General features: G+C 48.0%; 2 protein-coding genes across 4 annotated transcripts in view; one reads left to right on the plus strand and one right to left on the minus strand.

The window, feature by feature from the left end:
• RBAK (RB associated KRAB zinc finger) overlaps positions 1-16,915 on the plus strand; it is a 47,500-nt gene that overhangs the window by 214 nt on the left and 30,371 nt on the right. The window contains exons 1-3 of one of the 3 annotated variants that reach the window (XM_031664919.1): positions 185-233; positions 754-977; positions 2,544-2,697. The gene's annotated coding sequence lies outside the window, so the exon portion shown is untranslated. Of the gene's footprint in view, positions 1-184; positions 234-753; positions 978-2,543; positions 2,698-16,915 lie in introns of those variants that run through there. The other 2 variants (XM_031664920.1, XM_031664918.1) reach the window with 2 other exon arrangements.
• Positions 7,891-16,456, minus strand: LOC100998474 (putative speedy protein E7). The gene is made up of 7 exons (XM_017956580.3): positions 15,335-16,456; positions 14,142-14,360; positions 13,120-13,178; positions 11,814-11,899; positions 9,221-9,464; positions 8,998-9,101; positions 7,891-8,146 (listed from the first exon to the last, which is right to left on the minus strand). The coding sequence occupies exons 1-6, from the start codon at positions 15,468-15,470 to the stop codon at positions 9,018-9,020; spliced, it is 828 nt and encodes a 275-aa protein (XP_017812069.1). The 5' UTR covers positions 15,471-16,456; the 3' UTR covers positions 7,891-8,146; positions 8,998-9,017.

Genomic DNA, 16,915 nt, shown 5'->3' on the forward strand with positions numbered 1-16,915 from the left:
TTTATTTATTTATTTTTATTTTTTAACACCTTGAAACCATTGAGTAACCAGTAATTTTGTTAATGGAAAACTCTGCAGCTCAAATTTTTTTCTTTTTTTTTTTTTTTTGAGATGGAATCTCACTCTGTCACCCAGGCTGGAGTGCAGTGGCGCAGTCTCGGCTCACTACAACCTCCGCCTCCCAAGTTCAAGCAGTTCTCATGCCTCAGTCTCCCGAGTAGCCTGGATTACAGGTGTGCGCCACCATGTCCAACTTTTTTGTTTGTTTGTTTGTTTGATAGAGACAGGGTTTTGCCATGTTGACCAGGCTGGTCTCAAACTCCTGACCTCAAGTGATCCGCCCACCATGGCCTCCCAAAGTGCAGGGACTACAGGTGTGGGCCACTGTGCCCGGCCTGCAGCTCAAACTTCTGTCTACATGTCTTGGCACCCCCTAATCTTCTGGCCCATAGATACAATCATGGTGCCCTGGGCTGGAGGGAAATCGGTATATGCAAGGAGTTCTCATTGAGATTGAGATGTGTTTATTGAGTGGTTTATATTGAGTCAGGACCGCAAGTGGTGCTTATGTTTCCTGATAAGAGCCAGCGCAAAGAAGAGGCTCAATCTGTGTTTTCCGGAAAACTAACAAGTATAAAGGGGATGTGAATGTCCAGCTCAAAACTCCATCTTCATATGAACAGCCACATGGAGCTGGAACCAAGTCAGTCTTTAATGTTTGAAGTAATGTCACTTCTGCTGTTCTGACTGTAGGTGCCCCTCCTGTAGCTTTCCTGCTCTGTTGGACAGTGATGTGAAGAGGTTCAGCTGTCCTAATCCTCGCTGCCGAAAGGTAGGGAGGCAAATTTTTTTTAGATGTATATTATGGTATTATGGGCTGCCCTCATGGTCCAGATATCTGCTGTTTACCTGACCGCTGATGTATAAGAAGGATTTGAGTGCTTTCCTTTTCATAAGCAAATGAGGATGAGTACTTTGTGAGTAACGGTTGACATGGTTACTGAGATGGCAGCTACTTGTGGCACTCCAGTTACAAAGCTCTGGATTCCTGTTTTATATCATCTTCTTTAGGACAGATACTGTAATGTAAAGTGGGAAGTGTTTAGTTTCTCTTCCACTGTGTCAATATTTTTCTTGCTCTTTTCACCACCTGTGCTCAAATAACCCCCGCTACCCCTCTCCCCAAACACCTTTTGCCATTTTCAAAGTCCAGATGACGCTTCTTTGTTTAAAGAACTGGGCATCATAGTGGCATCTCCATCACATCTAGTAGGTTATTTATTTAACTGTTTCTCCTCATAAGAACTGACTGTATCATGTGGGAACAGGTCACTGCACTCAAGGGCAGTGATCTGTATTGTCTGTCTGTGGCAGAGTTGTATCAGTGTCATTGTTGTGAACTGTCCAATGCCAAGCATGTTTTCTATTAGGACGTTTTAAGCAAGACTCTTAAGTTCATGTGAGAATTGCAATGTCTCAATTATATTTAAGATTGAATTAGATTTTGTGTTCATAATCTCCATCTGAATACACATAGCTAGCAACCTCCTGAGAGGAAACTCAGAGTATATTGTACCTACTAGAAGTGGGAGGAATTACATGTTCTTTCACACTACTAACTGCCCTGAGTTTAAAACCTTAAAGCTTGTCCCCACTCACCCACCCAGTCCCCTTCATCTCCATCACGCGCACACACCCACACATGCACTCACACCACCCATGCACATACACCACACATACACACACACCACACATGCACTCACACCACCCATGCACTCACACCACACATGCACACACCACACATGCACACACACCACACATGTACAGCACACATGCACAGCACACATGCACTCACACCACACATGCACACACACCACACATGCACTCACACCAATGCACTCACACCACACATGCAATACACAACAAGACACACACTACATGCACTCACACCCACACATGTATACATACTCATACATGTAATAGCATATATGTAATCTACACTACACATACATGCATTATTACTCCACATATGTGCATCACTTGCCAATTAGTGTAATTTACACTACATATGCATACCTTACACATGCACTCACACCACATGCACAATACAATTCACACATGTAATAATACACTCCAGTAATTCTAACTTACATACATGCATTACACACACTCTGCACACACACTACACATGTGTACACACTATACAGGTACTTCATACCTACATATAAAGCCATCTACATCAACAACCACACCACAACAACAATGAAACAGACCCCTCACAACCAAAACAGCCCCATGCCCATACGGTAATGAGGTGTGATTTGATTGGATCTTGCAGTAAAGTCATGCTGGGCTGTGTGATCTGACTGGATCCTGCCATGGGGGACACCAGAACTCAATCTGATTGGATCCTGGCTCCTGCCATGGGGTGTCCGGTTCTTAAATCAGTCCCAGCTCTTCAGGCTGAGCTCTTAGTTTCCACTCTGTGGTGGCATGCTTGGTTAACCTGAGAATGCACAGGGTACATGACCTTTAACCTGCAGGTCCATGGCAATTGAAAAGCAACTGACAACTTCATTACATAAAAGTTGAACTGAGCCAGGTGCAGTGACTCATGCCTGTAATTCCAGCACTTTGGGAGGCCTACGCAGGTGGATCACCTGAGGTCAGGAGTTCAAGACCAGCCTGGTCAAAATGGTGAGTACCCTTATAATCCCAGCTATTCCGAAGGCTGAGGCAGCAGAATCACTTGAACCTAGGAGGTGGAGGAACTCCGTCCAAAAAAAAAAAAAAAAGTTGAACTAGATTTGGTCTGATGCAGTTACAGATTTACAAACCGTGCCCCCACCCTCTTGCCTACACCTTCCACTCTTCATTGTTGAGGGATTAGGGATGGAGGTCATGTTTCCGTACTGACTTCATGCTGACCAGGGGCACTGAGTCCCCTAAAGTGAGAGGAAAGTGAGAGGAATGAAACTCTTGAGCTGTTGAGTTCAAATGAGTTCTGGGGTCACCTGGAGTAGCTTGAAGGGCTGGTATTGTTGTAATACAAGCTGAAGATGGAAGTGTTGGAGCCTGGAGGGCAGACAGCTCACCATCCGTTTAAATAAATAGGACTGAAAAGTAACAGAACAGTGGCCACGAGGGGCCCCATCAGAGGAAGAAACCAGGTGAGGTGTGGTATAGTGGACTCGACTGCCTTCTAAATCTCAGTGGTTGGCCGGGTGCAGTGGCTCATGCCTGTAATTCCAGCAAAAGAAAAGCCAAGACAGGCTGATCATGAGGTCAGGAGTTCAAGACCAGCCTGGCAAACTTGGTGAAGCCCCATCTCTACTAAAAATACAAAAATTAGCCAGGCATGGTAGCGTATGCTGTAGTCCCAGCTACTCGGGAGGCCGAGGCAAGAGAATTGCTTGAACCTGGGAGGCAGAGGTTGCAGTGAGCCGAGATTGTGCCACTGCACTCCAGCCTAGGTAACAGAGTGGGACTCCATCTCAGTCAATCAATCTCGTGGTTGAACTACCGTTGATATGGTTCAGCTATGTATCCCCACCCAAATCGCATGTCAAATTGTAATTCCCAGTGTTAAGGGAGAAACCTGGTGGAAGGTGATTGCCTTATGGGGGCCAACTTCCCCGCTTGCTGTTCTCATGATAGTGAGTGAGGGCTCATGGGATTTGGTTGTTTAAAAGCATGCAGTACCTCCCTCTTCACTCTCTCTGTCTCTCCTGCTCCACCATGGCCAGACGTGCCTGCTTCCCCTTCGCCTTCTGCCATGATTGTCAGTTTCCTGAGGCCTCCCCAGCCATCCTTCCTGTACAGCCTGCAGAACTGTGAGTCAATTAAACCTCTTTTCTTCATAAATTACCCAGTTTCCGGTAGTTCTTTATAACAGTATGAAAACAGACTAATGGACCCTTCTGGTTGAGGGAATACAGCCATCTCTACTTGTTTGACTATTTCCTTTCTATTCATCTCTATTTCCCAGGAAGTGTTTATCCAAGTGCAATAGGAGGTATTGGGGACCACGCAGTCCCCTCAGTGTTCTGTTAGTGAATAGTTGAAGGTTGATCAGTGATCTCCTGCATTTTCAGTCTGGCATGGAAAAGCCCCCGTGTAACTGGTAAAGGTATCAGTGAGCACCAGGAGGTATCTAAATCCACTAGGAGCCATAGGCATCACGTTGACGTCCATTTCCCAGTCTTCCCTGGCAAGATTCTTCTGAATTGTACTGCCTTGGCCAAAAGAGGTACGGGAGGGGCTGGTCGCAGTGACTCACACCTGTAATCCCGGCTTTTGGGAGACCAATTCAGGTGGATCATGAGAGGTCGGGTTCAAGACCATCCTGGCCACATCCCATCTCTACTAAAAATACAAAAAGTTAGCTGGGTTTGGTGGTGGGTGCCTGTAATCCCAGCTACTCAGGAGGCTGAGGCAGGATAATCACTTGAACCTGGGAGGAGGAGGTGGCAGTGAGCCGAGATTGCGTTATTGCACTCCAGCCTGGGCAACAAGACGGAAACTTCACCTCAACAAAATAAAAAAAGAAGTCTGGGCGCGGTGGCTCACTCTTATAATCCCAGCGCTTTGGGAGGCCAAGGTGGGTGGATCACGAGGTCAGGAATTCAAGACCAGCCTGGCCTAGATGGTGAAACCCTGTCTCTACTAAATATACAAATATTAACTGGGCATGGTGGCACGCACCTGTAATCTCAGCTACTTAGAAGTCTGATGCGGGAGAACTGCTAATACCTGGGAGGGAGAGGTTGCAGTGAGCTGAGATTGCACCACTGCACTCTAGCCTGGGCGACAGAGCAAGACTCCATCTCAAAAAAAAGTAAAGAAAAGAGAAGAGGAAATTTCCCAGGGAAGTACCTTGGCTTATTTCATAAAGAGGTACTGAAGGAAGCAGAGGCATGTGGAGGACTTCCCCACCCCGTGCAGCTATTTGGGGCATGGCATCTGAAATTTGTTATTTTAGAGTTACCCCTTTGATGACCTTGGAAATGGACTGACTGCAGTAATCTGTTTAGGCCTCTCCATGGCTCACATCAATGTTAGTATTTCTGTTTGTTGCACATTTGATTTCCTTGTTGTTGGCATTTAGAAGGCCCCATTTTCCAGATCGCACCATGGGCATGGACCACAGAGATTACATCTTGTCAGTCTGTAGAAACAGTCAAGGCCTTGTCTTCTTGAACCACATCTCTGTTATTGAAACTCTAGAAGTCGGCTGGGTACGGTGGCTATGCCTGTAATCCTAGCACCTTGGGAGGCCAGGGTGGGCAGATCACCTGAGGTCAGGAGTTCAAGACCAGCCTGGCCAACATGGCAAAATCCCGTCTCTAATACAAATACAAAATTAGCCAAGCGTGGTGGCCACTGCACCCCAGTGACAGAGCAAGACTCCATCTCAAAAAAAAAAAAAACCAAAAAAAAAAAGAAACTGCTTTTCTGAGTTCTGTGAGCTGTTATAGTGAATTATCAAACCTGAGGGCACCATGGGAACCTCCAGATTTGCAGGCAGTTGGTGAGAAGTACATGTGGTCTGAGGACACCCAAGCTTGCGGCTTGCATCTAAAGCGAGGGCAGTCTAGTGGGGGCTTGTGGCCTTAACCTGTGGCACTTGATGTAACATCAGGGAGTTGACATCAGAATTGCATCACACAGGCCAGGTGCAGTGGCTCATGCTTATAATCCCAGCACTTTGGGAGGCAAGGTAAGAGGATGGCTTGAGCTTGAGTCTGAGGCCACAGTGAGCTATGACCGCAGCACTGCACCCCAGTCTGGGTGACAGGACAAGACCCCAACTCCAAAAAGAAAAAAGAAAAATCGCAAAGAATTGCATGGCAGACTGCCTGTCTTTAACAGCTTTAACTGTTGCAGGAACTTTTTTTTTTTTTTTTGAGAGGGGGTGGGGAGACACAATCTCTGCTGGTGATTCTCCTGCCTCAGCCTCCCAAATAGCTCCGATTACAGGCATGCACCACCACGCCTGCCTAATTTTTGTATTTTTAGTAGAGACAGGGTTTCACCATGTTGGCCAGGCTGGTCTTGAACTCTTGCTGGGATCACAGGCGTGAGCCACCATACCTGGCCACCTTTAGAGTTTTCTTACCACCTGGTTTTTCTCTCGATACATTTCTCTCATTTCCTGCTTTAAAACTCTAGCTTGGAGTCTAGGCGCAGTAGCTCATGCCTGTAATCCCAGCACTTTGGGAGGCCAAGGTGGGCGGATCACTTGAGGTCAGGAGTTGGAGACCAGCCTGGCCAACATGCCGAAACCTTGTCTTTACTATTTTTACAAAAGTTAGTCAGACGTACAGGCGGGTGCCTGTAGTCCCAGCTACTTGGGAGGCTGAGGCAGGAGAATTGGCTTGAACCTGGAGGTGAAGGTCACAGGGAGCCAAGGTTGGGCCACTGCACTCCAACCTGGGAGACAGAGCGAGAGTCTGTATCCAAAACAAACAAACCCTGTAGCTTGGGATCAGCCTTCTCTTCTATTGTTTTTTTTTTAAAACTAAAAATTAAAAATAGATGTAAATGCTATGTTGCTGAGGCTGGCCTCAAACTCCTGGCCTCAAGTGATTCTCCCGCCATGACCTCCAAAACTGCTGGAATTGAAGGTGTGAGCACTGCACCCAGCCTTGTGTTTTATTCTACGTAAAAAACAGTACAGGATTATCTTCCAGAGCTAATGAATATGTTCAAATAACCACCAACCCCATTAAGGAAAAATGTCACTAGACAGCAAATAATCAATCCAGACCAATATGATCACACTTGCTGTGAAGGTGAGAAAAGTTCATCTTTATTACGTTTCCCCAAGAGATGCACTGCACTGTTCTCTTGAAAACACACAGCTCATGTCCTCCTTTAGAACACACATCCTCTTTAAAGTAACATACAAACATGCCAATACAAGGTAAAAAATTACATCTGAATTCTCACATTTCAAACGTACACTAAATATCAAATAAAAATTTATTTTTACAAGAATTTAGGGGAACTACCGCGTAGCTATAAATGTAATACATACATTAACCAAGTATCACAGATAGAAAGTGTGCTCCCTTCAGCAGCACATGTAATAATAGATAAAAAGATTGAAAGGTAAACGATTTAGGATAAAAAGAATCCTCTCTTAAAAAGGAAAACAAAATGATATTTATGTGTGTATAACAGTTATAACACCCATCACACAACTTTATAGAAACAGCTTCTATTCAAAAATACCAGTATTTCCAAAATATTTAAAATAAACGTAGTAATAATTCTATGCCCACCTTTTTCAAAATAAACTAATAAAATATATAGTATATATTAGACATGTTAGTATATATATCTAAGACATGTTAAAAATCACAACTTGAATGCTCACAATTCAGTCACAAACCTAAACAGCAAATAAAAATGTCTATGATGAAAACTTAGGGGAACTACCAATAGCTATAAATAGAAGAGATTATTATGTAAGTATCATAGATAAAAAGTGTACTCGCTTCAGAGGTACATATAATAATACAGAAAACAACTTAAAGATAAAAGATTTAGGATGAAGAGAAAATTATCTTTATGTATATATAACAGCTATAACTCTCATCAAAAAACTCTACAGGAACAGCATGTTTTCAAAAGTACAACAATTTCCAAACTATTTAAAACAAACCTGTTAATAATTCAATGGCCCACATTTTCCAAACAAACCAATAAAATGCATAGTGTGAATGAAGCTATCTGTTACGGTCTATGGCACTCATATTTCACAAAGAATTCCGTGCCAATCTGAGTGTCTGCCGTGTGCCTTCAAATGCTCCAGGACTGCGGCAGCCAAGTCCATAGGAAACAGGACCTCCAGGTTTGGCACCAGGGAGGTTGGAATTCAGCAATATCAAAAGGGAGGTGGTGCTGCAGGAAGGGGTGGAACCAGAAACACCCTTGGTTTCTCACTGTTCTCTATGGATTCCTAGAAGTAGCCCCCCAGTCCTAAGAGGACAACGTGATCACTGTGTTCAGCTCCATCTAGAACAGTCCAGGTTCTTGTAGATAATCTGCACAAATGGCTGCTCTCCTCCTTCCTGGTGTCTGCCATTAGCATTGGAATAAACTTTCTGCTGAAAATCCGCATCTCCCTGGGCCCGGTGTTCTGGAAGTGAGAGAGAGGATGTCACACTTCAGGGAGGCAGCTCTCTAGACAGGAAGGTTATTCACGTCCCACGTCAAGTCTAACTAGAGTTCAGAGCAATTGGGAAATGCAATTTTATCTCCTGACTTTCATTCTATACCCTGCTTCTGCACCATTGTGTTCAACTGTGATACTTGCACTTTGGTGACCCTGACTCCAAAACTCACTCAGTACACCCAAGGTTAGCCCCAGTGATCTTCATAGCAAGGACTTTGGGTGGGTCTGCCCAGGGAGTAGGGCACCCTCAGAGAATGTGGCTTTGGACCTCATCACAGCTGGGGCCTTTTGTGTCACTTCAGAGCTAAACTTGTAACCATGCTAGGTCCGTTTCTAATGTGACAACATCACGAACCACGAGTCCAGAAGCCTAATCCATCATCCTACCTCCTCATGATGAAGTCTCATGCTCTGCTCAACGTGGTCAGCTGCACAAGATGTAAACCAAAACTCCACTGAACCCTCAACCCAAATCGGTAACTCAAGTGCATCAATCATAATGAAGCTCCCCAAACTCAGTATTTGTGATTATTTTTGAGTCAGGGTGTCACTCTGTTGCCCAGGCTGGAGTGCTGTGGCAGGATCAGGGCTCCCTGCAGCCCCAACCTCCCAGGCTCTAGCGATCCTCCCGCCTCAGCCTCCTGAGTAGTTGGGAGTAGAGATGCCTCCCACATCGCCTAGCTAATTTTTGTATTTTTGGTGAGAGGGAATCTTGCCACATTGCCCAGGCTTGAAGCTGGATCAAGCAATTGGTTCCTCGGATTTCCGAAATAGACCCCAATATTCTTTCTTTACCCCAGAGGACGCAGATGTACCTTCTCTCAGGCCGATGACCTCAGGCCTCCATGGTCCCTGGAGCTCTACGAAAGGTGGCACGATCTCGCGCCCACACCCAGTGCCCTGGGTCGTAAGCCTGGATCTGGAAAAACAAACGCCCTTTGAGAAGATGGGGACTCGCCAGGATACCCCTCCCTGCCCTCCTCCAGCCTCCAGCCCACCCGATTCCCCCGCATCTCCACCTCCCCATGCCCCACCCACCTCCTCCAACTCCTCCAGGGAAACCCAGGCCCTGCAGCGCATGGAATGGAAGAACTGGAACCGAAGCTTATGGAACAAGGCTTTCTGAGAGGGTTTCTTCTCGGCCCCCGAGCGCATGGAATAGAAGAACTGGAACCGACGCTTCTGGAATGAGGGTATCTGAGAGCGGTTCTTCCTGTACAGGAAGTAGATGATGTTTTGTTTGGGGGTCTCGCTGTCCTCCTCCATGTCATTGGCCAGGTAGCTGGGGACAAAAATCAGGTTACTGCTTAGGGGCACCACCAGGAGAGACCTCCGGCTGAGGTCAGCTTCCCAGAGGAGGGCAGGGGACCGTCCTCCGCTCAGGACTGACACCCACCCTGCAGAGAGTCACGCCTTCCTCAGAGGGCTCTGCTGGACAGAGACCTGCTGAAAGGCGTCTCCCACTCCTTCATGATAGAGACAAAAACCCAACTGGTGACCAAGAGTGATGGCTTACGCTTGGAATCCCAGCACACTGGGAGGCCGAAGCAGGAGGATCACTTGAGGCCAGGAGTTTGAGATGGGGCTGGGCAACATAGCAAGACCCTCGTCTCTATTAAAAATATAAAATATACGCCAGACGTGGTGGCTCATGCCTGTAATCCCAGCACTTTGGAAGGCTCAAGCCGGTAGATTGCTTGAGACCAGGAGTTCCAGACCAGCCTGGTCAACATGGAGAAACCCCATCTCTACTAAAAATGCAAAAATCAACCTGGTGTAGTGGCACAGCTGTTAGTCCTAGCTACTCAAGAGGCTGAAGCATAAGAATTGTGTGAACCCAGGAGGCAGAGGTTGCAGTGAGCTGAGATTGGGCCACTCCATTCCAGCCTGAGAGGCACAGCAACACTCTGTCTCAATAAATAAATAACTGCCCAGGTGTGGTGGCGCAGCCCTGTAGTCGGAGCTAATCAAGAGGCTGAGGTGGGAGGATCCCTTGAGCCCAGGATATAGAGGCTGCACTGAGCTTTGATCTCAACACTGCACTCCAGCTTGTGGGACAGGGCAACTCTGTCTCAAAAAAATAAAAGAAATTGAATACATTGATATTTTGCCAGGACCCTGCCTTCTACATTCATCTAGTCTAATGAGACTGGGAGAAATCAGGGCAGATGACCTAATCCCAATGTCACATTATCATAGGACGTAACTGGAGAGCTACGGGCATGCCGAAGTTGGAAGATGAGGGAAGGCACGACAGAGGCTGTGGGGTGAACTGACTTCAAGGACTGTGTCCTTCCCTTCAGAACCACATGTGTGCGGGACACCCAGACAGAAAACACAAACACAAAGTCAGTGGAGGGCATTTGGAAGGAGCAGTGAAGCCAAGCCAGGAAACACCAAGATGGCGAGCCAGTGTGGTTGTAGAGATTGTAGAGAGGGTGGAATTGGCACTGTGGACCCTGGCCTCGATTTAGAAAGACATCAGCTAGGCCGAGCGGTGTGGCTCATGCCTGTAATCCCAGCACTTTGGGAGGCCGAGGCAGGCGGATCACAAGGTCAGGAGATCGAGATCATCCTGGCTAACACAGTGAAACCCCGTCTCTACTAAAAATACAAAAAAAAAAAATTAGCCGGGCGCGGTGGCGGCGCCTGTAGTCCCAGCTACTCAGGAGGCTGAGGCAGGAGAATGGTGTGAACCCAGGAGGCAGAGCTTGCAGTGTACCAAGATTGTGCCATTGCACTCCAGCCTGGATGACAGAGTGAGACTCCATCTCAGAAAAAAAGAAAGACGTCTGCTAAGGCAGTTGTTCAGGTGGGCAGTGAGGGCGTTGTGCTTTGGAAAGATGCTCAGGCTGCACTAGGAAGCCCCCTGGCTTGGGGAGAGGCTCCAGGAGACCCCATCAGGGAGCATTTGACAGTGGATTCGAGTGATGCAGGGGGGACCTGAACTGTGGTCTCCATCATGGGAACCCGGAGGAGGTCGATGGCGTTTGCGGTTGATGTGGGAAGGAGAGAGAGAAGAACCAGAAAGGCTGCTTGCTGGGGGAAGTGTTGTGTCCGCCTCTCTGCTCCTTTTCCCTTTTCTTCTCCCCTTAGGAGCGGTTTATGGTTCCTTTTGTTTTATTCTTTTATTTGTACACCGGTGTTGGAGGTTTTTTTTTTTTTTTTTTTTTTTGGGAAAAAGTCTTGCTCTGTCACCCAGGCTGGAGTGCAGTGGCTCAACCTTAGCTCACTGCAACCTCCCCATCCTGGGTTCAAGCAGTTCTCCCACCTCAGCCTCCTGAGTAGCTGGGATTACAGGTGCACACCACCGTGCCTGGCTAATTTTTCTATTTTTAGTAGAGACAGGGTTTGGCCATGTTGGCCAGGCTGGTCTCGAACTCCTGACCTCAGGTCACCCGCCTACCTCGGCCTCCCAAAGTGCTGGGATTACAGGCATGAACCACCGCGCCCAGCCTGAGTTTCTTTTTAGAAACAACAGTCTAAGAACAAGATAGTATAATCCTGTCTTTTTTGTACACAGAGTAAAGAGGACAAATAGGTGAAAGGATAAATGAAAGGCTGGAATCCCACTTCCCCCGCTGTCCCAGGGCATTGGATATTGATGGATAGGAGGAAGCAAACCACTCACAGAGCCAGGAAGAAATGAATGCGTTGGTACTGCCAGGAGAAGAGGCCGGCCCGGCTAAAATATGCTATGACCATAGCCAGGAGATACTGATGGAGAGAAAGGAACACAGAGAGGGAGAGGTCACATCTTGGAAGAGGAAGATTGTGGAGAGGGGGAATGAGGGTCTGGGGAAGGGCTGCACCTCAGAGAAGGGACCTCAGTATTGGGGTAGCTGTACTTATTTGGAAATGGCGGGTTGGAGGGATATTCGAAGGTTGGATGCAAATCTGAGAAGCCGGAGGAAGGGTTTTCGGTGATGCTCCCAGGATGGTGGACTCCAGATGGGATCTTTGGAGGGGGTGTGTCTAGGTGAGCTGGTGTCAGGAGGGTCTTTTGTGTGCCAGGCAGAGAAGTGTCCCAAAGAGCTGAGAGTAGAGGGGCCAGGAGCTCCAGGACTGCGGCCAGACTGTGACCCAGGGCTCAGATCCCAGAGGACCCATAGGAGAGATGGGCTGTTCATTCACTTGGCAAGAGACCAGCAGAGTCCTGAGAGAGATGCTGACAAATCATAAAAAGACCAAGAACAGCTGGGAGTGGCGGCTCAAGCCTGTGATGCCGGTACTTTGAGAGGTGGAGACAGGAGGATCATGTGAGCCCAACAGTTCGAGAACAACCTGGGCAACATAGAGAGACCCTGTTTCTACAAAGATTTCAAAAATTCGTTCAGCATGGTGGCATGTGCTAGTCCCAGCTCCTCAGGAGACTGAGTAAAGACGATTGCTTGAGCCCAGGAATTAGAGGCTTCAGTGCACTGTGATCATGCCACTGCACTCCATCCTGGGGAGCAGAGCTAGACTCTCAGAAAAAAAAAATATTTGAGTGCCAAGACTCAAGACTGTGGGAGCTGGTCGGGCACAGTGGCTGACGTCTGTAATCTCAGCACTTTGGGAGGCCAAGGTGGGTGGATCACCTGAGGTCAGGTGTTCAGGACCAACCTGGCCAACATGGCAAAACCCCGTCTCTACTAAAAACACAAAAATTAGCCAGGCGTGGTGGTTCACGTCTGTAATCCCAGCTGCTTGGAGGCTGAGGCAGGACAATCACTTGAACCTGGGAGGCGTCGACTACAGTGAGTCAAGATCAAGATACTGCCCTCCAACCTGGACAACAGAGCAAGACTCTGTCTCACAAAAAAAAAAAAAAAAGAAAAGAAAAAAAAAAGCATCTGGTGGGAGGTGGTGGAGGGAGAACTGTGGGTTTGGAAGCGGTGCCCTCCCCCAAGCCGTTCATTAGAACAGGAGCACAGTTACATGGAGAACAACCTTACCTTGTCCGACATCCTCAGATCTTTGTCCCAGGCCAGGAATCTTTTAATGACAGGATCCTCTGTGATTAGAGAGCAGATGTCAGCATGAGAAGCAGGGCAGGGTTTCCGTGGGAGCAGCAGGGCAGCAAGGAGAAGTGTGCCTTCCAGGGGGGAGTCTCAGGATTGTGGCCACGGGTGAGGGGGATGGGAGAGGGGAGAATGACTTTCACTGGGCAAGGGAGAGAGGCTCCTGCTCTGAGACTCCCCTGGGAAGAGGCCGAAGGAGGCCCTGGGTGTGAGAATCTACAGGATGTAGGGCTGGGAATAAGCCAGGACACCCTCCCAGCAGACCCGGAGGGACCGCTGCAGAGTCATAAAGGAATTCCCATCATTTCCTCATGAGACAGTCACATCAGGGTGTGACCATGGCCTTGGTATCCCCCACTATGGATGGAGACACTTAGGTTTAGAAAAGTTAGTAAAAGACATTAAGTTTCAGAGGGCACAGCTGAAACCGCTGTCTTTGTTTATTGATTTTGTTTTTCTTTATTTGATTTTTATTTTTATTTATTTATTTGTTTTGAGACAGAGTCTCTCTCTGTGGGCTAGGCTGGAATGCAATGGCGCGATCTCGGGTCATGAGCTACCATGCCCAGCCTTGGTTTTTTTTTTTTGAGACAGGGTTTTGCTCTGTCACCCAGGCTGGAGTGCAGTGGTGCAGTCATAGCTCACTGCAGACTGAAAGTCGTGAGTTCAAGCAGTCCTCTTGCCTCAGCCTCCCAACGTGCTGGGATCTCAGGCATGAGCCGCCGCACCTGGCCCGAAACCAAGCTTTCTTATCCCAAGCGCCGACCTTTATCAAGTCTAGCCTAATCCTCTATCGTCTCCTAAGCGTCCCTCATTAGTGATCACTTCAGAGTCCTCCCACATGGAGAGCTCACCCACTGGGGGCATATTTTTCCCATTGGAAAAGTGTGGTTATTGGAAGTTTCCTCTTTTTAGAAAGAACAGGATTGGAGGTGCTCTCTGGGGTGTCCTCCTACCAAGCAGCCTGTTGAAGGCCTCGTGGTGTTCGGGGAGCACGAGCGACACTCGCCGTCGCTTCAGCTTCATCTTGAGGCCACACAGCGTCTCCGCCACCCAGGTCTCCTCAGGCTCAGGGGCGAGCTCCTTCTCTGGCTCCTCGTCAGATTGATCCAACCACTCCCTCTTCCTTTTCCAGCAAAGGGACCTACATGAGGGGCTGGGATCTACCCCAAGGGCTGAGTAAAGAAACCAGACTAGCGTGTAATGCTTCTGCAATTGATCACCTTAGACCCCGACCCCAAACCCCAAAGCACTCTCCATCCTCCCCAGCCTTGCAGACTGCTGGCTTCTCCAAGCCATCTTTCTGACTTTCTCCTCTGTCAACCCCATGTGCTGCTCCTTCTCCTCCCCATTCTTCCGTTTCTCTGTCCTCAGAACATTTCCTCACGTCCTTCCCTGGTCCCTGGCTCTCTGAGTCCCTCTTTTTTTTTGTTTTGTTTTGTTGTTTTGTTTTGTTTTCAGACAGAATCTAACTTTGTCTCCCAGGATGGAGTGTAGTGGTGCAATCTCAGCTCACTGCAACATCTGTCTCGCGGATTCCAGTTATTCTCCTGCCTTAGCCTCTCTGGTAGCTGGGATTACAGGTGCCTGCCATAATGCCCAGCTCAATTTTGTACTTTTAGTAGAGATGGGGTTTCACCATATTGGCCAGGCTGACCTCAAACTCCTTGCCTCAAGTGATCCGCCTGCCTTGGCCTCCCAAAGTGCTGGGATTACAGGTGTAAGCCACTGCACCTGGCCTGAATTTCTCCATTCTTCCCACACACCCTCCTCAGGTTCTCCTTCCTGACCTCTGACCCTTCTTTTTTTTGAGACAGCATCTCACTCTCTCACCCAGACTGGAGTGCAGTAGCGCAATCTCGGCTCACTGCGACCTCTTCCTCCCAGGCGCAAGCGATTCTCCTGTCTCAGCCTCCCGAGTAGCTGGGATTATAGGCACGCACCACTACTGCCCAGCTAATTTTTGTACTTTTAGTAGAGATGGGGTTTCACTATGTTGGCCAGGCTGGTCTTGAACTCCTGACCTCAGGTGATCTGCCTGCCTCGGCCTCCCAAAGTGTTGGGGTTACAGGCGTGAGCCACTGCACCCAGCCCCCTTTCTTCGTCTTAGTCAATCCTGTCCCACCTCTTCTTGCTCCAGTCCCCTCACCTGATGGTCCCGACACTTCATCATCCACCACCTCCTGGAGGGAGTACCCCGAGGTGTTCGACCGGGGGCTCTCCTCCTTATCCTCGGGGAGCAGGGTCGTGATCTTTCCCAAAATCTGTTCCATCCCACAGAACATAGTCTCTGTTCTGTCCAAGGCCTTTTTCTGGACTCTGCTAGGAGCCAGAAGTGTGTTATGAATTCTCGAGGCTGGGAGAAGTCAGGAGTGGCGAACAGCTCTGAGAAGATACTGTTGTCCACCTCAGCTTCCAGGCGCCGACGGAGTCCGGTCCTCCAATCAGGAAGGTTGGAATCTCTGATGTCATTGGCCATTCCAACCTGGCAACCAGTTTGAAGAAAAACACATGTAACTGCCAGGCTGATCTCTTGTCCCGGAGATGCTGAGTGAATGGTATCTCCTGCCACTGTCCCGACCTCAGACCACTGTCCAAAAGCATCTTCAGGGTCTCCGTATCCCTTTGTTCCCTGTCCCAGCAGAGGCTGTGTTCTCTCCACTCAAAGCCTGAAGCATGTTGGGGTCTCCTCTTCTCTGTACATGCCCATTTCAGAGAACAGGGTGGGAAAGAACTAGGGTAAGCAGAAACGATGAAACCTTACAAGAGTGAGATGATCATGTACAAGAGATCCCAGGAACATTGACTTGATGAAAAAGTCACATCAGAACACTCAATTTGGCAGAGCTTTTCTGCCCAATGTTCACTGACATTCACTGTCCAAGATTCTGTACTGGGGGTACACACGTCCTCTGCCCTAAGAGGAGACATTTTGAGGCCTGAAAATCATAGGAATCTGCCCATGAGCTCACACATATTTCTACTGGTGTCCCCAATTTCAGGGAGTCCGTGGATTACCTAAAGCCAGCCCCTCCAGTTCGGCTAAGCAACTCTAGTCTATATATCACATTTTCTATCATATGTATTGCTCTAAACTCAGAAATTTCCCTAACATTTATGGATTCTATTAATAAAATATCGCATGTACAAAAAGACTAAATCGAAAAATCTCAGCTGTGTGCAGTGGCTCGTGCTTGTAATCCCAGCACTTTGGGTGGCCAAGGGAGGAAGATTGCCTGAGGCCAGCAGTTCAAGACCAGTGTAGGCAACATAGCAAGACCCCATCTCTAAAAAAACAAAACCAAACAAAATTAGCCAGGTGTGGTGGCTGGCACCTGTGTTGCAGCTACTTGGGAGACTCACGCGACAGGAAGATGGCTTGAGCCCAGGAGTTGGAAGCTGCAGTAAGCTATGATCTGGCCACCGCACTCCAGTCTGGGCAATACAGCAAGCTGTTGTGTCAAAAAAATTTTTTTGATAAAAAATAAAAGTTGTATGACATTCAGAGACCATCCGAAAAACCTGGGGGTTCCTGGCCAGCCTCAGTGGCTCACGCCTATAATCCTAGCACTTTGGGAAGCCCAAGTGGGTGGATCACTTGAGGTCAGGAGTTTGAGACTAGCCTGGCCAACATGGTGAAACCCCATCTCTACTAAAAATACAAAAAAATTAGCCAGGCATCGTGGCGGGTGCCTGTATCCCAGCTACTTGGGAGTGGTGGGCTGGAGAA

This window comes from Papio anubis, chromosome 4, assembly GCF_008728515.1.
Source record: "Papio anubis isolate 15944 chromosome 4, Panubis1.0, whole genome shotgun sequence".
In the NCBI taxonomy this organism is placed as follows: domain Eukaryota; kingdom Metazoa; phylum Chordata; class Mammalia; order Primates; family Cercopithecidae; genus Papio; species Papio anubis.